This window comes from Apium graveolens, chromosome 10 (genome assembly GCF_009905375.1).
Source record: "Apium graveolens cultivar Ventura chromosome 10, ASM990537v1, whole genome shotgun sequence".
Lineage (NCBI taxonomy): Eukaryota > Viridiplantae > Streptophyta > Magnoliopsida > Apiales > Apiaceae > Apium > Apium graveolens.
Window position 1 is genome coordinate 219777958 of NC_133656.1, and position 15157 is coordinate 219793114.

Genomic DNA, 15157 nt, shown 5'->3' on the forward strand with positions numbered 1-15157 from the left:
AAGCGGCGTAGTTCAAAAGTTGCAAAAGTGGTGGCATTATCGAAAATGGTCCTTAGTCAATGAAAATATGCTCAAGACAAAAATTTTGATCTTTCCCTAGGTCATTTGACCAATAAGGATGGCGACGTGCAATTGACTGTACCATGTAATAATATGATCAAGGTGAATTGTGATGGTGTAATTTTTGGAGCAACCAACTGCTACAGCTGTGGTTTTGCAGCAAGAAATCATAAAGGGGAGGTAGTGAAAGCCAGATCAAGATGTTGTTTAGGTAACATAGCTCTAGAGAATGCAAAAGCTATATGAGTAAAAAAAGCTCTTAGCCGGATCAAAGAACAACACGTCAATAATGTACTGGTGGAAACAGATTGCCTGGTAGTAGTGCAAGCAATCAGGAGCTCAGCTGTTCCACTTTCATATTTCGGTAGGCTCATAAATGAATGTAAGACCTTATTATCCGAGTTGAAAGATAGAAATGTTCTTGTTAAGTTTGTTAATAGGTCTGCGAATATGGTAGCACACTTCTTAGCTAAGTCTGCCAATACTGTTACTGATCGCATTTGGTGGGTGAATGATAATCACCTGGAGTTCATTGATATATTGATAAACGATTTGATTTATGAATGAAATCATCATTTCTTTGGCAAAAAAATACGTGTACAAATTTACTACTAGCATATACTCAATAGTGGATATTTGTTATAAAAATGTTTGATATTCTTTTAGTAAGGTGGTTTTATGACCAAAATCGAACTGATTATACGTTCATCAACCTTAAACGCCCACACATTTTATGTCAAAAATGATTTAGAAAATAATGAACAAATACATGTACTACCTGATTAATTGACTATCAATACATTTATCTTTATAATTTTAGGGGGCGTTTGGATCGGAGAGGTGAATGAGATTCGGGAATATGAATAAGGGGTATGGGAATGAAGATTAATGGGAATAAGAACGAAATGGTAACCCAAGAGGTAAATGAGATATGATTTAACCATCTAATGGGAATGAGGTTCTACCATCAAATTGTCAGTCCAAACACTATAATATGATATTGAAGTTCCGATTCCCGTTAACCGGACTCATTAACCAGGATCCAAATACCCTCTTAGTTTTATTATTGAAATATATTTTTACTATAAGTAAAATATTATTTTATTAACATATTTTAAATTTTATTCGTCAAGATAATCCTTTCAAACCAGTATGTTTTGGTGTAGTTGTAGTATTAGGGGATTTGAAACTTGTCAACTATAAGGCAGGTGTCTCTATATTTTTAGTTATTAAATAAAAGGAACTTAATCTATATAGTAAGTTACCTTTAACTACTTATTAAATTAATCTTTTAAAATTTAGTTATTCATTATAAATATATTATAAATATATTCAACGTTGAATGTATGTACCAATGATATTTAATGACTTGACTACAATGTTTTAATCTTAGAAACACTACAAGGTTTAAATTCAAATATGAGTTTGGGTTTGAATTTTCCAAAACCGGCCCAACTCTCCGTTATGACCCCTGTCCGTCGCCCAGGCCCATTTTCGAAACACCGGCTAAAATAAAACATTCTCTTGAAAAAGAAGAATAAAATTAAAAAAGAAAAAAAAGGGGGTTGAATTCCGTTCTATCCCTAAACTGATAGTTCGTGTCCTGAAACCGAAGTGAGTTCCAGAATCTTTGTCTTAAAACAGAAGACTTCCAGTAGTTACCCAGTAGGGTTTTTGTAATATTATTATTGCTTTACAACATAATAACATATACATACAGATATGCAACCACCACAGCAGCAGCAGCAGCCACCATCTTCGATGAAACCTACCCCACCTTCTAAGTTGGTCACCACTGAGCAGATTCAAAAGGTACCCCCCTCATTTTAATTTAGTAAATTTACACACACACACACAGTAAAGTGCTTGTATATATGTTTTAGCATGTTTGTGGGATTAATTGTAAATGTTTTGGAACTTTGAAATGTTTTGTGCTTTCCTTTATTCTAATCGATTTGTGTTGTGTAAGAATGTGTTGAGAACTACTAGGTTTAAGATTTGTTGTCATTTGTTGATTTAGAATTTTGTGATTATGGTTGTTTAAATTACTTAGTGTAGTGGTATCAGGGTATTGGAATTGGTAATTATTTTAGTTTATACAAATTTTCCGAATAAGTTTTGGTTTAATTTTTGTATTTACGAAAGTACTGGTGGACCGGAGACTTATGTTGGTCTACAAGTGATTTTTTGGTAGTATAGTGCTTTCTGTAAGAGTCTATTTACAAACCTTTAGTTGGAATCAATTTTAAAAGGAACTGAAATGTTGTGGTGATCCCATCAGTAAAGTTGAATGCCTTTCGCAAATTTAAATAAAGTAACAAATTATGAGTGAAAAGACTCTGATTGTCGTCGTCGCGTATAATTAATTCTATTTTTTTACAAAATAGATAATCCAAAATTGGTATCTTTCATTGATTCTAACCTATCAAAGCTCTTGACATACTGCCTGCACCCTTTGTTTTGTTTTTTGTTCTGGCTGGCCACTCCTTTTACTACTGCTTGCTACTTACTATATCCTTCTCAGTTCATTTAAGAATTACGCCCTCTTCTTTTATATTATCATTTTCGAGTACCATTTTATACCATCTCACGCTTGCAAGTATGGTTGTGAATGCAAGGGTATATGATTGTAATAAGTTCAAATTATGTTTTAGACTGCGGTATTAGAGCAAAGAAATATTGGCTGGCTTTGAGTACAATTTATTGGTTGCACAGGGCTGCCTCAACCAAATGTGAGGCCCTAATTGTTTTACAGTTTTTATGCTGTCAATGCAATTTAATCACTTTAAAAATACTGCCGGTCTCATTGCATCTAATTTTGATTTCTAGTTAGAGAAACAAATAATTAAATATAATAATGTATTATAACTATAAGCCTAAATTTTTTTGTGCCCCTATGAGGAGGCTTAGTTGGCCTTAGTGTTTAGACTTGATTCTGGTTGCACCAACAAGGAAAAAAGTAATCTCAGGGTGTCTCTGTATTAGATGTCTTTACTCGTTGCCCAGCTATTATTAATTCAATATAATATAAATAAAGTAACAAATTATGAGTTTTCCTCTTTTATTACTTTGAAATACTTCCTGTTCTTGGCTTGAGATGTTTTGTTCATTAATCGTATTGGTGTTCTATGCATGGTGCAGTATTTGGAGGAGAACAAAAAATTGATATTGGCGATACTTGAGCATCAAAATCAAGGGAAAGTTGCAGAATGCAACCAGTAAGTTTTACCGTTAGCCAATCTTTTATCTTTTCGTCAGTGCAGCACAGGAGTTGCATTATATACCTTTTATGTTGTTGCAACTTGCAAGACATTCCTTTCTAGCTAAGGTTCTGTGCTTAACAAACTTTTGATCTGTTGGGTGAAGCATATGCCTAGATTTATTAAGTGCAGCTTTCAAAGCTATGTCACCGTACTTGGATGGAAGTGATTAGCATTGATGTGTTATGTGTCCATGTTTCATACTCGGAATATTCCAAACTTTTTTTGCAGGATTTTGCACACACTCTCCTACCTCACGCGTTTTGCGTCAAATTAATTTAGCATATTTATTATAAATTAGTGACAACTATTATTGACACAAAATCAAGTAAATTTTTTATTAAGTAATTGGAGTATAAGAATGAAGAGAGCATTGCGTTTTTTATTAGAAAAGGAAATCAAGTCTTCCATTTTTTCGATTAATCAAGCCCTACTGTATAAATGATTTTTCGTATTTTTTTAGCAGATGCAAATCTTTACATCAATCGTCATATGTTTATCTCCTTTGTGATCTCTTGGTGGATATGTCAAATTTCAAAATAGCAGTCAAAAAATCTGACATGGAGTAAGTTTGTACCATAGGAATGTTTTACCCACCTGGGCTAGCGAGGCCTACTCCCAATTCCTAAAAGAATGGGCAAAAGGAGCCTTATGCTAGAAAGTGTTTTACGCACTTTGGTCTAAGGAGGCCTAGCTCTGATTACTAAGAGAACGGGCCAATGGAGCCTTATCCCAGAAGATCCATTTTGGGCTAGGAAGGCTTAACCATGATTCCTAAGAGAAATGTCTAAAACTAATACAGGAATTCAATAGGGACACCTGTTGTTGCTTGGTACATAATTACGGAAATACTTCACCGCCACTTACCTACAAAATTCGATCTTATCTTTAAGAATCATACTTTGAATTGGATACTACTCCAGAAGGAAACAATCCAAAGAGACGTAGCTTGACATTAAATCTTAGGGCTAGGCGGTGATCTACCTAAACTAGAACTACGTGGGCTTGGTCATGTAAAAATTGGGGTACACAGGCAAGTTGAGAAAGGATCCCTAAATTCAATTATCTTGGAAAAAATCCCTGAAGCTCAGCCCAAAAACACACAAGAAACTTTCACATCTATTTAAAAAATTAATATTAAGTACTGTATTAACAATGTGTATGCATTTAGAACCTTAGTAGTAAAGTGTGAAACTACTATGTTTTAGTAATACTCAAAAAACTGTTTTCATTATATTTCTTGGAAAATCATGTTTGTTGGTTCAAATTTGTACCAACTTCGTTTGACTTGTTCTTCTTTTATCCTATAAGGAAGGAAGAAAAAATGTAGTATTTTTCATTTTTCCACTATGTACATCTTCACTGGAAAAATAAATTTTAGACTAAATTGCACCGTATTTACTTGTAATTTAATAGTTTCGCTACATAAATGGCCAAATTTTAAAAGGGGCCGAATGCATGGCTTAATATATGTTTTTAATGCACTTAAAGGGCTTCGCCCAACTGCTGTTAATAATTAGACGAAACGTTAAGCATGTGGGTTTATAAATGTAAAATCATGTTTCTGAACTGCTCTATTATCCCTATTATGTATATGTATATATTGTGTATATATAAACTCCCCAATTTGGAGTGTAAAACTCTAATATTTTAAATCAGTTTGTAAAATCTATATCTATTAATGACAAATCTGTGCTACTATGCAAAATGGGTTGTGGAAATAAAAACATGGGCTAAATTGAATTAAGGTGGAAGATTTTTCTGACGTTTTGAAGCTGCTAAAGGGTGTGCTATGATATTAGTTGTCATTTGTTTGAATCTTGTTTATTGAGAAGTCACTGATGCACTTTCCTGAATTCCCTTTATAATTCATATTTATCTGCTTTTTGCGTTCCAATGGAAGCTCTAAGTATTTCGGACGAAATAGAGATGATCTTTTTGTTTAGTCATTGATAGAATATAAAATGGATGAATATAATAATTAAAATGTAGTCCCGTTAGAGCTTCTCCACCACGGTTCAGCTTCATGAACTCAATTTAATTATCTGCAACAAAGTTTTTGTTCCCAGAGGGTAATACCAGCAAATAAGATTCCCTGGAGAGCATTTACTTGTAATTGGAGTTCTTTATCATTGTTTTTTTTATCTTTGTATGTAAATGCAAAATTACGCTACTATCCATTACTAGTACTGTATTTACAAGAAAACCAGTCGGAGTTAATCTAATTTAACGGGAGCTGTACGGAGCCCCTAAAATGCATTAAAGTATATATTTAGCCATGCATTTGGCGGCTATAAAAAATTTGCCATCAGTCTGAAATTATTAAATTACTGGTAAGTGCGGTGCAATTTAGTCTAAATTTTAAACCAGGTGTAATTGATAAAACAGAGCTTTTTTAAGCCATGTATCCCCATGTATCTCATTTTTCTACTAATTTATAGTTTACCAGTTGCAATTTAAGCAAATGAAACGATATCAGTCCAGTAAATAATAACCTCTGGTTTTAGGTTGCAAGCTGTGCTTCAGAAGAATCTGATGAACTTGGCTGCAATTGCAGATGCCCAACCACCGCCTTCTGGCCCTTCACAGGTATTTTGCTAATGGGAATATAATTTTGAAACCAACTATAGAGTTACAACAGCTGATGATTCATGTTTTACTGTTGTAGGTGCCACCAAGTTCTGTTTCTCAACAAAGTAACTACTTGCAGCCACCTCAAGGTGCAATGGTTCAGCATCAAACTCAAGGTGCAATGATGCAGCAGCCACCCCAAGGAGCAATGTCGCAGCAGCCACCTCAAGGTTCAATGACACAGCAGCAACAAGGTGGTGCAGGTGTTTCAAAGATGCCCAAAGCTAATGCCCCCAGATCGCAAGATCAGCAGCAGCAGTTACTCCATTTTCAGCAGCAGCAACAAATGTATGGTCAAATGGCAATGAGAGCTGGTGCAAACAGTGGAATGCATGGTATGAATCAGATGCTGCAACATGGACTGGGTACTTCAGGCAGCTTGATGGATGCACGAGGGATCAAGAAAGATTCCCCAGAGGCTGCTTCAGGTGATGGACAAAGAAAATATGCTGCTGGACGTGGTAACAGAGAACAGTAAGTTCCAGATGTTAAATTGCAAACCCGGTGCTTAAATGCAAAGCTGACTGTAATTTTTACAGTAAGGACACACCGTGATCATTGAGATGGTACTCATAGCAGATTGAACACTTTTGCATTGGTGTTGTTGAAAAAACATGCTTCAAAAAAAAGTAAAAACAGACATCCTTTTAAGCGGCTTTTTAGCTCCGTTGGTAGAGCGTGTGCCTTTTACAGAATCCGTTTTTGACAGATTGAATCTTTCATTTCCCGTCATTTACTGCTACTGAATCAAGAGTCATTAAAGGTTTGCAGGGTATCAAGAAGTAAGAAGTAAAGCAATTCGGTTAGTTTCTTGAGATTAATTGATTAGAAAGATATGTTGGGCAACAAGTTAATATCTAACCAAACATATGGGTGGTTGGTTCATGTTAATGAGGCCGGTGCCGGTTAACGGGAATCAAAACTTCAAATCCTGTTATATTTTTTAGATTGGCAATTTGATGATTGAGAATGGAAACATCAGATGGTTAAATCTTACCTTCTTTACCCTTGAGATACCATTTCAATCTCATTTCCATTAACCACAATTCCCATATTTCTCATTCCTGTTCTGGAATCTCATTCTCATCTTCGATCCAAACGCGACCATTATTGTCCAACAACAAAGTCGATCATGTGAAGTAACCATTTCATGTGTTCGAGAAAAAGGCCAAAGCTTCTTCCTCGGATAAATAAACAAATAAGTTGAGAGTATACAAATCCAAAATTGTTTTCTAATTTGAACTCACAGTATCTAAAATATATTTGGATAAAAAAATGCATGTTCTACCTTGTCATTCCTTGAGGATACCATTTGAGTACTTACTAGTGGTAGCAAACCATCCCGCAATATATATAATGTGGGTAAAATTGATTGATAGGTGAATCTAATCCATGAAATTAATTGTTTTTACCATTCTATTGGATATTGCAAATCCTACACATACTACTACCACTACTGCTACTGTATCCTCCCAATAATACCAGAACATGTCCCTCTTCCGGCCACTAACCATTAATTTGCCATCTGACGTAATGTGTTGTGCATATTAGAATCTACATTAAATAAACAAAAACTTTAGTAAACTTCATTATTTCAGATAAGATATGCATATGCTCCATGCATGATAGGTCTTCTAGTAGAACTTGTTGTATTAATTAATTGTTTTTAGGGAGACTAAACTGCCATTAATAAAGTAAATTTGGCAAACTTTTTCATGTTGATTGGTGACTATACCTTGAAACATTATATTTGGAGTGACGTTATATGATATAATGGATTACATGATTATTATTAAATTGAAGATCTGCTCCTACTAGCTACAGCTTTGTCAAGTTACAACTCCACTTACTCTTTTTTAATTGTTCAACAGTAAAATTATATGTCCCCCTTTTGCTTTCCATTTGTTTCGACAATAAGAATCAGCTTCAACATTTGTCAATATTTTAAACCAATACTTACTCGATACGTTAATGCGAAAAACTGTTGATATAGACATATATTTTAATTTATCTGTGCTTCTGTGTCATAATTTTCAATTATATAATTGTAAATAATCCTGTAAATGAATTATTTTTAATACTGATTTGAAATTTATCTTTTTTTATCAAACTCGACTCGACCTGGACTTATACATGCATACTATTATGTTATGTCGCGTTGTTCCAAATCTTCAATTATATGTTTTTAAAAACTGTAATTATTATGTCTTGAATCTGATACTTGCAGCCTGCTTCTCAAGTACAGAAACTGATCAAACACATTAGCAGATCTTTTATTCTCAAAGTTTTATAAAAATTCTTCTTATTATATAGTATACCTCAGTGGATGCTGGCATTTATACATTATGCGAATGATTTACACATGATACATGTGGTTCTGCTATCTTTGCAAATTTCATGTGTATAAGTTTCTAGACGCATTATAAGTACTTAAGTAAGATTCCCAATTAAACACAACTCGAATATTGTTCTTCAGGCATTAATGTCGAATAGGAGCTAGGCATGAAGTAGCAAACATATTGGAATAATGTGGCATATCAAATATCTTCATACATGTGCGCCTGTGACAAGAGAGAAAGCTAGGTGACAGTAGCAAGTTCGTATGTATGTATATCTGGATCCCTATTGTTTGCCCACTTCAAAGTGTTATTGTCAGTATATGGAGTGGAATAGAAATTACATAGGAATCTGAACGTAATCTATATACGTTTACACTCTACACACCAAGACATAAATATTTAAATGCATGGCTGTGGAAATGAGGAGGAGTTGTGATAAGTGCAGACATGCATGTCGCCCCATTTATACATTGCATATTGTTTACAAGATTCCAGCCACCGTTAGATACACATACACTCACACTAGCACTCTTCTCTGCAGGGATTCTATTCCTGTTTTCGACGTTTTGATTCCAAAGTTCTTATGCGTCAATCTCCTTTGAGCTTATCTCCTAGGCTATTTGTAGGTATCAGAAATACAACTCTGCTTATTGTTATATTCTTCATCAGAGTTAGCATATATTCCAACACGCCTACATTTTCACAATGCAGATATAGTAGTATATATGAAAACAACCCCCCAAAGTTAAATATGATTAATGTTATATATTAAAAGAATGAAAGATAGGTGCTCTTGCAGTAAATCCCTAAATTCTTTTATTTAACCTCCTGCGACTAATCTTGGACAATTAGTTGGATTTTATAAATTATGTTTCTGCCTTGGGTGTTTTGAAATCCTGAGCTTAATAATAAGAGCAATTTTTTTGTGGTGTGACGTACACATAATAAATACAAACTTTACATCAATCAAAATACTCCAAACTTATAATTTTCAGTGTTTAGCATGTAATGGACAATAATAAGAGCACCTATCTTTCTTAATCACACGTATGTGCTCAGCACATCATACACATTCCATTTCCAACAGTTATAATCCAAAAATTCAAATTTGGATCACCAATTGACTGATCCAAATTTATGACCAACTCCAACAGCCTGATCCAAATTACTTTTTACATACTCCTTCATCCCTTCCAATTGATTTTTACAATTTTCTTTTTCTGAATAAAAGTTGAATATTTTAATTTTTATTTAGAAAACAAAATTTTTTAAAAAAATTACAGAACTATACTTTATACGCACATTAAAATGCGTGTCAGACACTCTCTAAAAAATGTAAACAATTGAAAGGGACGGAGGGAGTATAATAAATATTAAATAATTTTATCTTAAATTTATCATTTAATCAATATTAACAATTTATATAACATTTCGTAAATTAATTAATTCAAGAAAAATTAATACATATAAAAATATTAAAATTGTGCACTTAATTTACGAAAAACACATTTATTACAATAATTAACATACAAAATATCATTGATACACACTAATTTTCCGAATTAGTATATTTTTCTCATAGATTCTCAACTAATGCATCTCTAATTGAAATATATGCCTCTTTATTTTTTATTTTTCTACGGCGGGTCATGAATTCTTGAAATAGGGTATTCCACAAATTTTTGAATTCTAGTATAGTTTTCGAGTCATTTTGTGTGTTGTAATTTCTTTTATGTATTTCATGTATTTTTTATTTTATTCAATATACTTCTATTTAAATTTTAATTAAATTATATTTTCTCATTATTTTAAGTTTTATTTTAAAAATATTTTTTTTAACTACTAATTATATTCTGTTATTAATTATATAATTAAAAAAATTAAAAATCAATTTAAAATCTCATAAACTACAAATAACAAACCATTATTTTATATTAAATCAAGTGATCCAAATTTGGATCAGTGTTGGTTCACTACTGTTGGCTCCAAATTTGGATCTGTTGGCTGATCCAAACTGTTGAAATAGAATTTGGGGTAATTTGTCCAAATTTGAATATTTGGATCACTGTGATTTACCCTAATAACTTAAGTAGGAACCCGGAACCCGGAACGCTGCCAGTCAAAACATTTTGTAATTACCATCCATATCATGTCATCTCTATCAGTTTTGATTAAAAAATTTAAATCTAGATCATCAAACAATCCAAATTTTTGATTAAACTTCAACAACGATTCGAATTTTGATTCAAATAAACTTTTACATATTATAATATGTAAATATCATATTAAATTTTTTATTCTTAAATTTTATATTTAAACATGAATAACTATTTATATTATATCTAATAAATTATTTCAATTAAAAATAATTTCTTTTATTACACTTAAAAAATATTAAAATTATAGACTAAATTAGCTAAAAATATATTAATTTAATTAATTAAAATCTAAAATATCATTAACATTCATTAATTAATCACAAATCAAGTTTAAATCTAATAAACTAAAATTATAAAAGTAATAAAATCATTATTTTATATTTAAGTAAATTTGGATCAGTACAGTTAAATTACTACTATTTACTGATCTAAATTTAGATCACTACTTAAATTATTGTTGGATGAGAATTTGGGATAATAATCCCAAATTTAAATTTTTAGATTAATATTGGAGATGCCCTCAATTATGGCACGCTCAGACAGAAACACCGGCATATCCAATTTCATCTGATTCTTCTACTTGCATGCTTTTTGTAGGTAAACGTATTAGGAATATCATGTCAATTTACATAGCTAGTTGTATAACAAAAACATATATTGTATATAGTTTTAAGTTAATCATGTATTTCAGCTGGAATTGCAGGGGACTTTTCACTTTGATCAATGTTAATTGGGTATATTTAGTAGTAGTTTAATAATTTAGTAGTTTATTAGATATATAACACTATTTATCTATTTTTGTAATAATCAAAATTAGGGAATTATTGTTTAATCAAACCGTTGAACCAAATTATCTCTATTCCTAATATTATAATTATAATATAGTATAGACACGGCACCAAACTTGCTCTAATACAGTGTGTTGTGTCTTGTGTCTTCTGAGGCAGACACCTATGGTCCCTATTTTTTTCTGTCAAGCTTGATGCTATTAACTAATAAATACTGATCACGTAACTTAGATGAGGGCAAAAAAAAATTAAATATAAATGCACTAGAAATATTGTTGTAATTTACAGAATTTAATTTTAAAAATTACAATTTTACCATTAAAGTGAACTATGTATTGAGGTAAGTATACAGGGGCATTTTTCTCGAATGTCACCAAGTGCAGTCGTAATAAGGTTATTTAACCTCTTTCTTTTTCATCATTAACTAAAATAACATGCATTTTCTAAAACAAAATGAATTTTCAGGCAAGCAATATCTTAACATTAATCAATCTTATGGATTAATATAATACTTTAATTTAAACTGATCTTTTATTAAAAAAAAAACAATGGTTGACATGTCAGCAAATTAAGCTACACGCTTTGAAATGATTATTACATTATTTTTGTGATTGTACGTGTAGAGAAATGGTATGTTTGAAGCGTATCAACTATCATGCTTGTTTATACATAAATTTGATGGACATGTTTGTACATTTTCACCACCACTACCCTTTTGCAAATTGTCGACCACTGGTGTATCTACTTGTAAGTAAGTGGAATCTGAATCAGGTGTCTACTGGGAAACCAAACTTACACCATATTCTTTCTAAGTTGACAGATTCTAATGTACTTGCAACAACTCAACACTTTATATGTTTTCTGTTTACCTAATTCTGCAAATCCTTAAATTTTAGAGTTGAGGATTCCAACCAACTGCTCTTCCTTAGTTTAATGATGATAATCAGGCCAGCATTAGAAAAAGGAAAGTAGTGCATTTCTTTCTCATTAGCAAATTTTCATTACATATATATATATATATACTACTAGTCATATTTAGCTTAGAACAAGGACACTCCCAAGATCCTAACAGTATCTACCAGAAGTAAAAACATCACAAAGGAGAACTGTTAAAAAAAACACCCGACATTGAAAGTACAAAAAAGACCCTCATCATTTCTCTCTTTTCTTCTTTCTGTCATTCTTCGACTTCTTCTTCTCATGTGATGATCAGGTGATCATGGCTTTGGAGCTTCCACCGCTAACATTGGTACTGTTGGGATTGGTGCACTTATCGCAAATGTTGCTGGTGACATGACGGTTTTACCCTCGTTCTTCTGCATTACTTCTGTGTTGTTTGCTTCGATATCTTTGATCATCATCATGGCATTGTTATTATTGGTGTCCTTCACTGGTTCAAGAAACTCCTCTGCTTCTTTCTCTTTGTATTCTTTGTACTTTCCCCATAGAACAGAGTATAGTCCAATTACAATTAGTACGGCACCAAGGACTCTGTACCAACATCAGTAGACAACTAGTTAGTATTAATTCAATGCACAGAATGTAATGATACACATATACTGCAAAATTTGTTAACAAATATTGTTTGTAGTAGAACATATTAGAATATAAGAGAGTGAATGATAGTATTACCCTCCGAGGAAAATCTTTTCGGCAAGGATGAAAGAACCCATGATAGCAACAATGATCATCATCAAAGGGCTGAAAGCAGTTACAAAGACTGGCCCTCTTTTCTCCATTACTAAGCCTTGAACATAGTATGCAATGCTAGATGATACAATACCCTGCATGCATAAGTAATTATATTAGTTCATTTGGTTAAATATAAAGTTTAAGATTAATAAACAGCCCAAGGACAGAATGGGAAAAGTACATACAGCATAGGCAGCAGCAAGTAGATTCATGTCAAAGCCAATTTGCCAAACATTGGGTTTGTGTTCCATGGCAAAAGTTACAGCAATGGATTGCAGAGTACCCATGAAGCATACAAGGGATGTGAGTGAAAGGGGAGCTGTGTATCGTCTCATTGTCACGTTCTGTGTAACAATTGAACAACCAAACAATTTAATTACCATGAATAATACATGCAAATTAGCGTATAAGGAATGATATGAAAAGATAGAAGATTGCAATACCTGAAGGATGAAAAAAGAAGCCCAGGCAAAAGTAGCAATGATAAGAAGAATGGAGCCCTTAACCCAGTCCTTGTCGGTATCGGCAGGGGTACCAGGGGCAGAGGATTTAAGGGTATGAATGTGGCTGCTCCAAATCATTTCTACTACCTTCCCTTTGTACAATGTCATTAGCATTGCTCCTGCCACCGTCAACGCTGTTCCCAACACCTTTGCCTGGCATCTTATCTTCTTCATGTCTAGTATCTCCATCCTATACAGTTATATAGAACTCCACTTTGTTACTATGTTATATTATGGCTGATTTGTGTGTCTGAATACACAATAAAATGCATGCATGTGTAGATAAATATATACCTGCAGAGAACTGCCATGACAAATGTCATTGCTGGGAGCATGTTGCTCATGGCACATGAAAAAGTAGGGGATGTGAATTTCAATCCAGCATAGTAGAAATTTTGATCAATCACCGGCCTGTACATCATTTGTAAGAACGTAGTTTAGCATTCGTTTAACTTCAAACCTTTCCCACATGAAAGTTAATGAAACACTAGCTAGTAGAGTACTCACCCAAGAAGTCCCAACACAAATATTTGCATGAAGATCGAAAACGACATCTTTGGCCTTATTTTCCTGCAAATCATACCAAATGAACCACTTCAGTATCCTTGTTTCTTGATCTTTGTAATTAAACTGGAAATATGTGTAATACATATAACATAAATTTACCTCTCAAGGACAAGAGCAAAGGGAGCAATAACAGCAGTAGCAAAAGCATGTCGATATACGACGAGCACATAGTGACTCATTCCTCTATTCAGAGAGACCTTAGTAATGATATTCATACCAGCATACCCAAATTGCAAGGAAATCATGGCAATATAAGGCTTTGCTGTCTCCATGAAGTTCCTAAAACTGCTTTTGGTTTTAATTCCCTCCATGCTTGTTCTTCAGTTGTGTTTGTATATTAGTATTTTAGAGAGAATTGAATTGAGAGAGAGTAGGAGAGTAGTAAAGCAGAGGAGAAACTTGTGTTTGTCCTAAGAAATTTGAATGAACGTACTCTCCTATTTATAGCCATTAGCCCACCTTGCAGGGGGATGGAATTATCCACAAATAACTACTAAATTACTTCTATTAACACAAAATTTCATTTAATGAGTTTGATGCGTGCCCGGGTCCTACAAACATTGTGGCACTTGCAAAATATATTTGAGTGTTCTATATTCCAATATTTATCTGCTAATCTTTCCATTATTGGTTGATTACAGATAATTATTGTTGTTCTAGTTCTTTCTTAAATTAATATGATATATAGAACTACTAAGTTTAAATATCAAACCATTTTTCTGAATTTCTATGGTGAAAATGGATATGAGTGAATAGTATTAGGTGCCCCAAATTTATATCCTAAATTTTATACCAAATAATTTGACAGTTTTTTATTTGGGTACGCATATATATACACACGTAGTCCATATTATTATTAGAAAACTTATAAGACTTGAAATATCAGCATTTGAAAAAAAATTTGGGAAAAATATTTGAGATCTTTAACATTTTCCTACTTCTACTGCTCTTGATTCACAAAATAATCAATGCGGACACAAGAATCAAACTTTGATTATTATATATGGTAATATACTATAATATCAAGGTCAATTTAAATGCATTTCGACGGTCATGAAATTTATTAAAAAATTGAAACTAAGATTTAACTATAATAAGCCTTCTAAATGCTGGTATCAATCAGATGAGTTTTTTTTTGGTAATTAAAATATCAAGCAG

At 32.7% G+C, this 15157-nt stretch overlaps 2 protein-coding genes across 2 annotated transcripts; one reads left to right on the forward strand and one right to left on the reverse strand.

Annotated features, from left to right (window-relative positions):
* Window positions 1-1611: 1611 nt before the first annotated feature.
* On the forward strand, window positions 1612-6683 carry LOC141693627 (uncharacterized). Its single transcript, XM_074498778.1, has 4 exons — window positions 1612-1872; window positions 3202-3278; window positions 5828-5909; window positions 5989-6683. The coding sequence occupies exons 1-4, from the start codon at window positions 1783-1785 to the stop codon at window positions 6427-6429; spliced, it is 690 nt and encodes a 229-aa protein (XP_074354879.1). The 5' UTR covers window positions 1612-1782; the 3' UTR covers window positions 6430-6683.
* A 5508-nt stretch (window positions 6684-12191) lies between these two features.
* LOC141693574 (WAT1-related protein At5g07050-like) lies at window positions 12192-14419 on the reverse strand. The gene is made up of 7 exons (XM_074498713.1): window positions 14099-14419; window positions 13940-14002; window positions 13727-13843; window positions 13373-13622; window positions 13115-13273; window positions 12870-13021; window positions 12192-12728 (listed from the first exon to the last, which is right to left on the reverse strand). Exons 1-7 carry the CDS (start codon window positions 14308-14310, stop codon window positions 12455-12457), a joined length of 1227 nt encoding a protein of 408 aa, XP_074354814.1. The 5' UTR covers window positions 14311-14419; the 3' UTR covers window positions 12192-12454.
* Window positions 14420-15157: the final 738 nt, after the last annotated feature.

What these genes read in the sequence shown, in the direction of transcription:
- LOC141693627 (XM_074498778.1), top strand. Translation starts at nt 1,783, where the DNA reads ATGCAACCACCACAGCAGCAGCAGCAGCCACCATCTTCGATGAAACCT. An exon ending in CCACTGAGCAGATTCAAAAG is followed by an intron (nt 1,873 to 3,201) that starts GTACCCCCCTCA and finishes TGCATGGTGCAG; the next exon opens with TATTTGGAGGAGAACAAAAA. An exon ending in AAAGTTGCAGAATGCAACCA is followed by an intron (nt 3,279 to 5,827) that starts GTAAGTTTTACC and finishes CTCTGGTTTTAG; the next exon opens with GTTGCAAGCTGTGCTTCAGA.
- LOC141693574 (XM_074498713.1), bottom strand. Translation starts at nt 14,310, where the DNA reads ATGGAGGGAATTAAAACCAAAAGCAGTTTTAGGAACTTCATGGAGACA. An exon ending in TTTGTGTTGGGACTTCTTGG is followed by an intron (nt 13,844 to 13,939) that starts GTGAGTACTCTA and finishes AATGATGTACAG; the next exon opens with GCCGGTGATTGATCAAAATT. An exon ending in CTTCTTTTTTCATCCTTCAG is followed by an intron (nt 13,274 to 13,372) that starts GTATTGCAATCT and finishes ATTGTTACACAG; the next exon opens with AACGTGACAATGAGACGATA.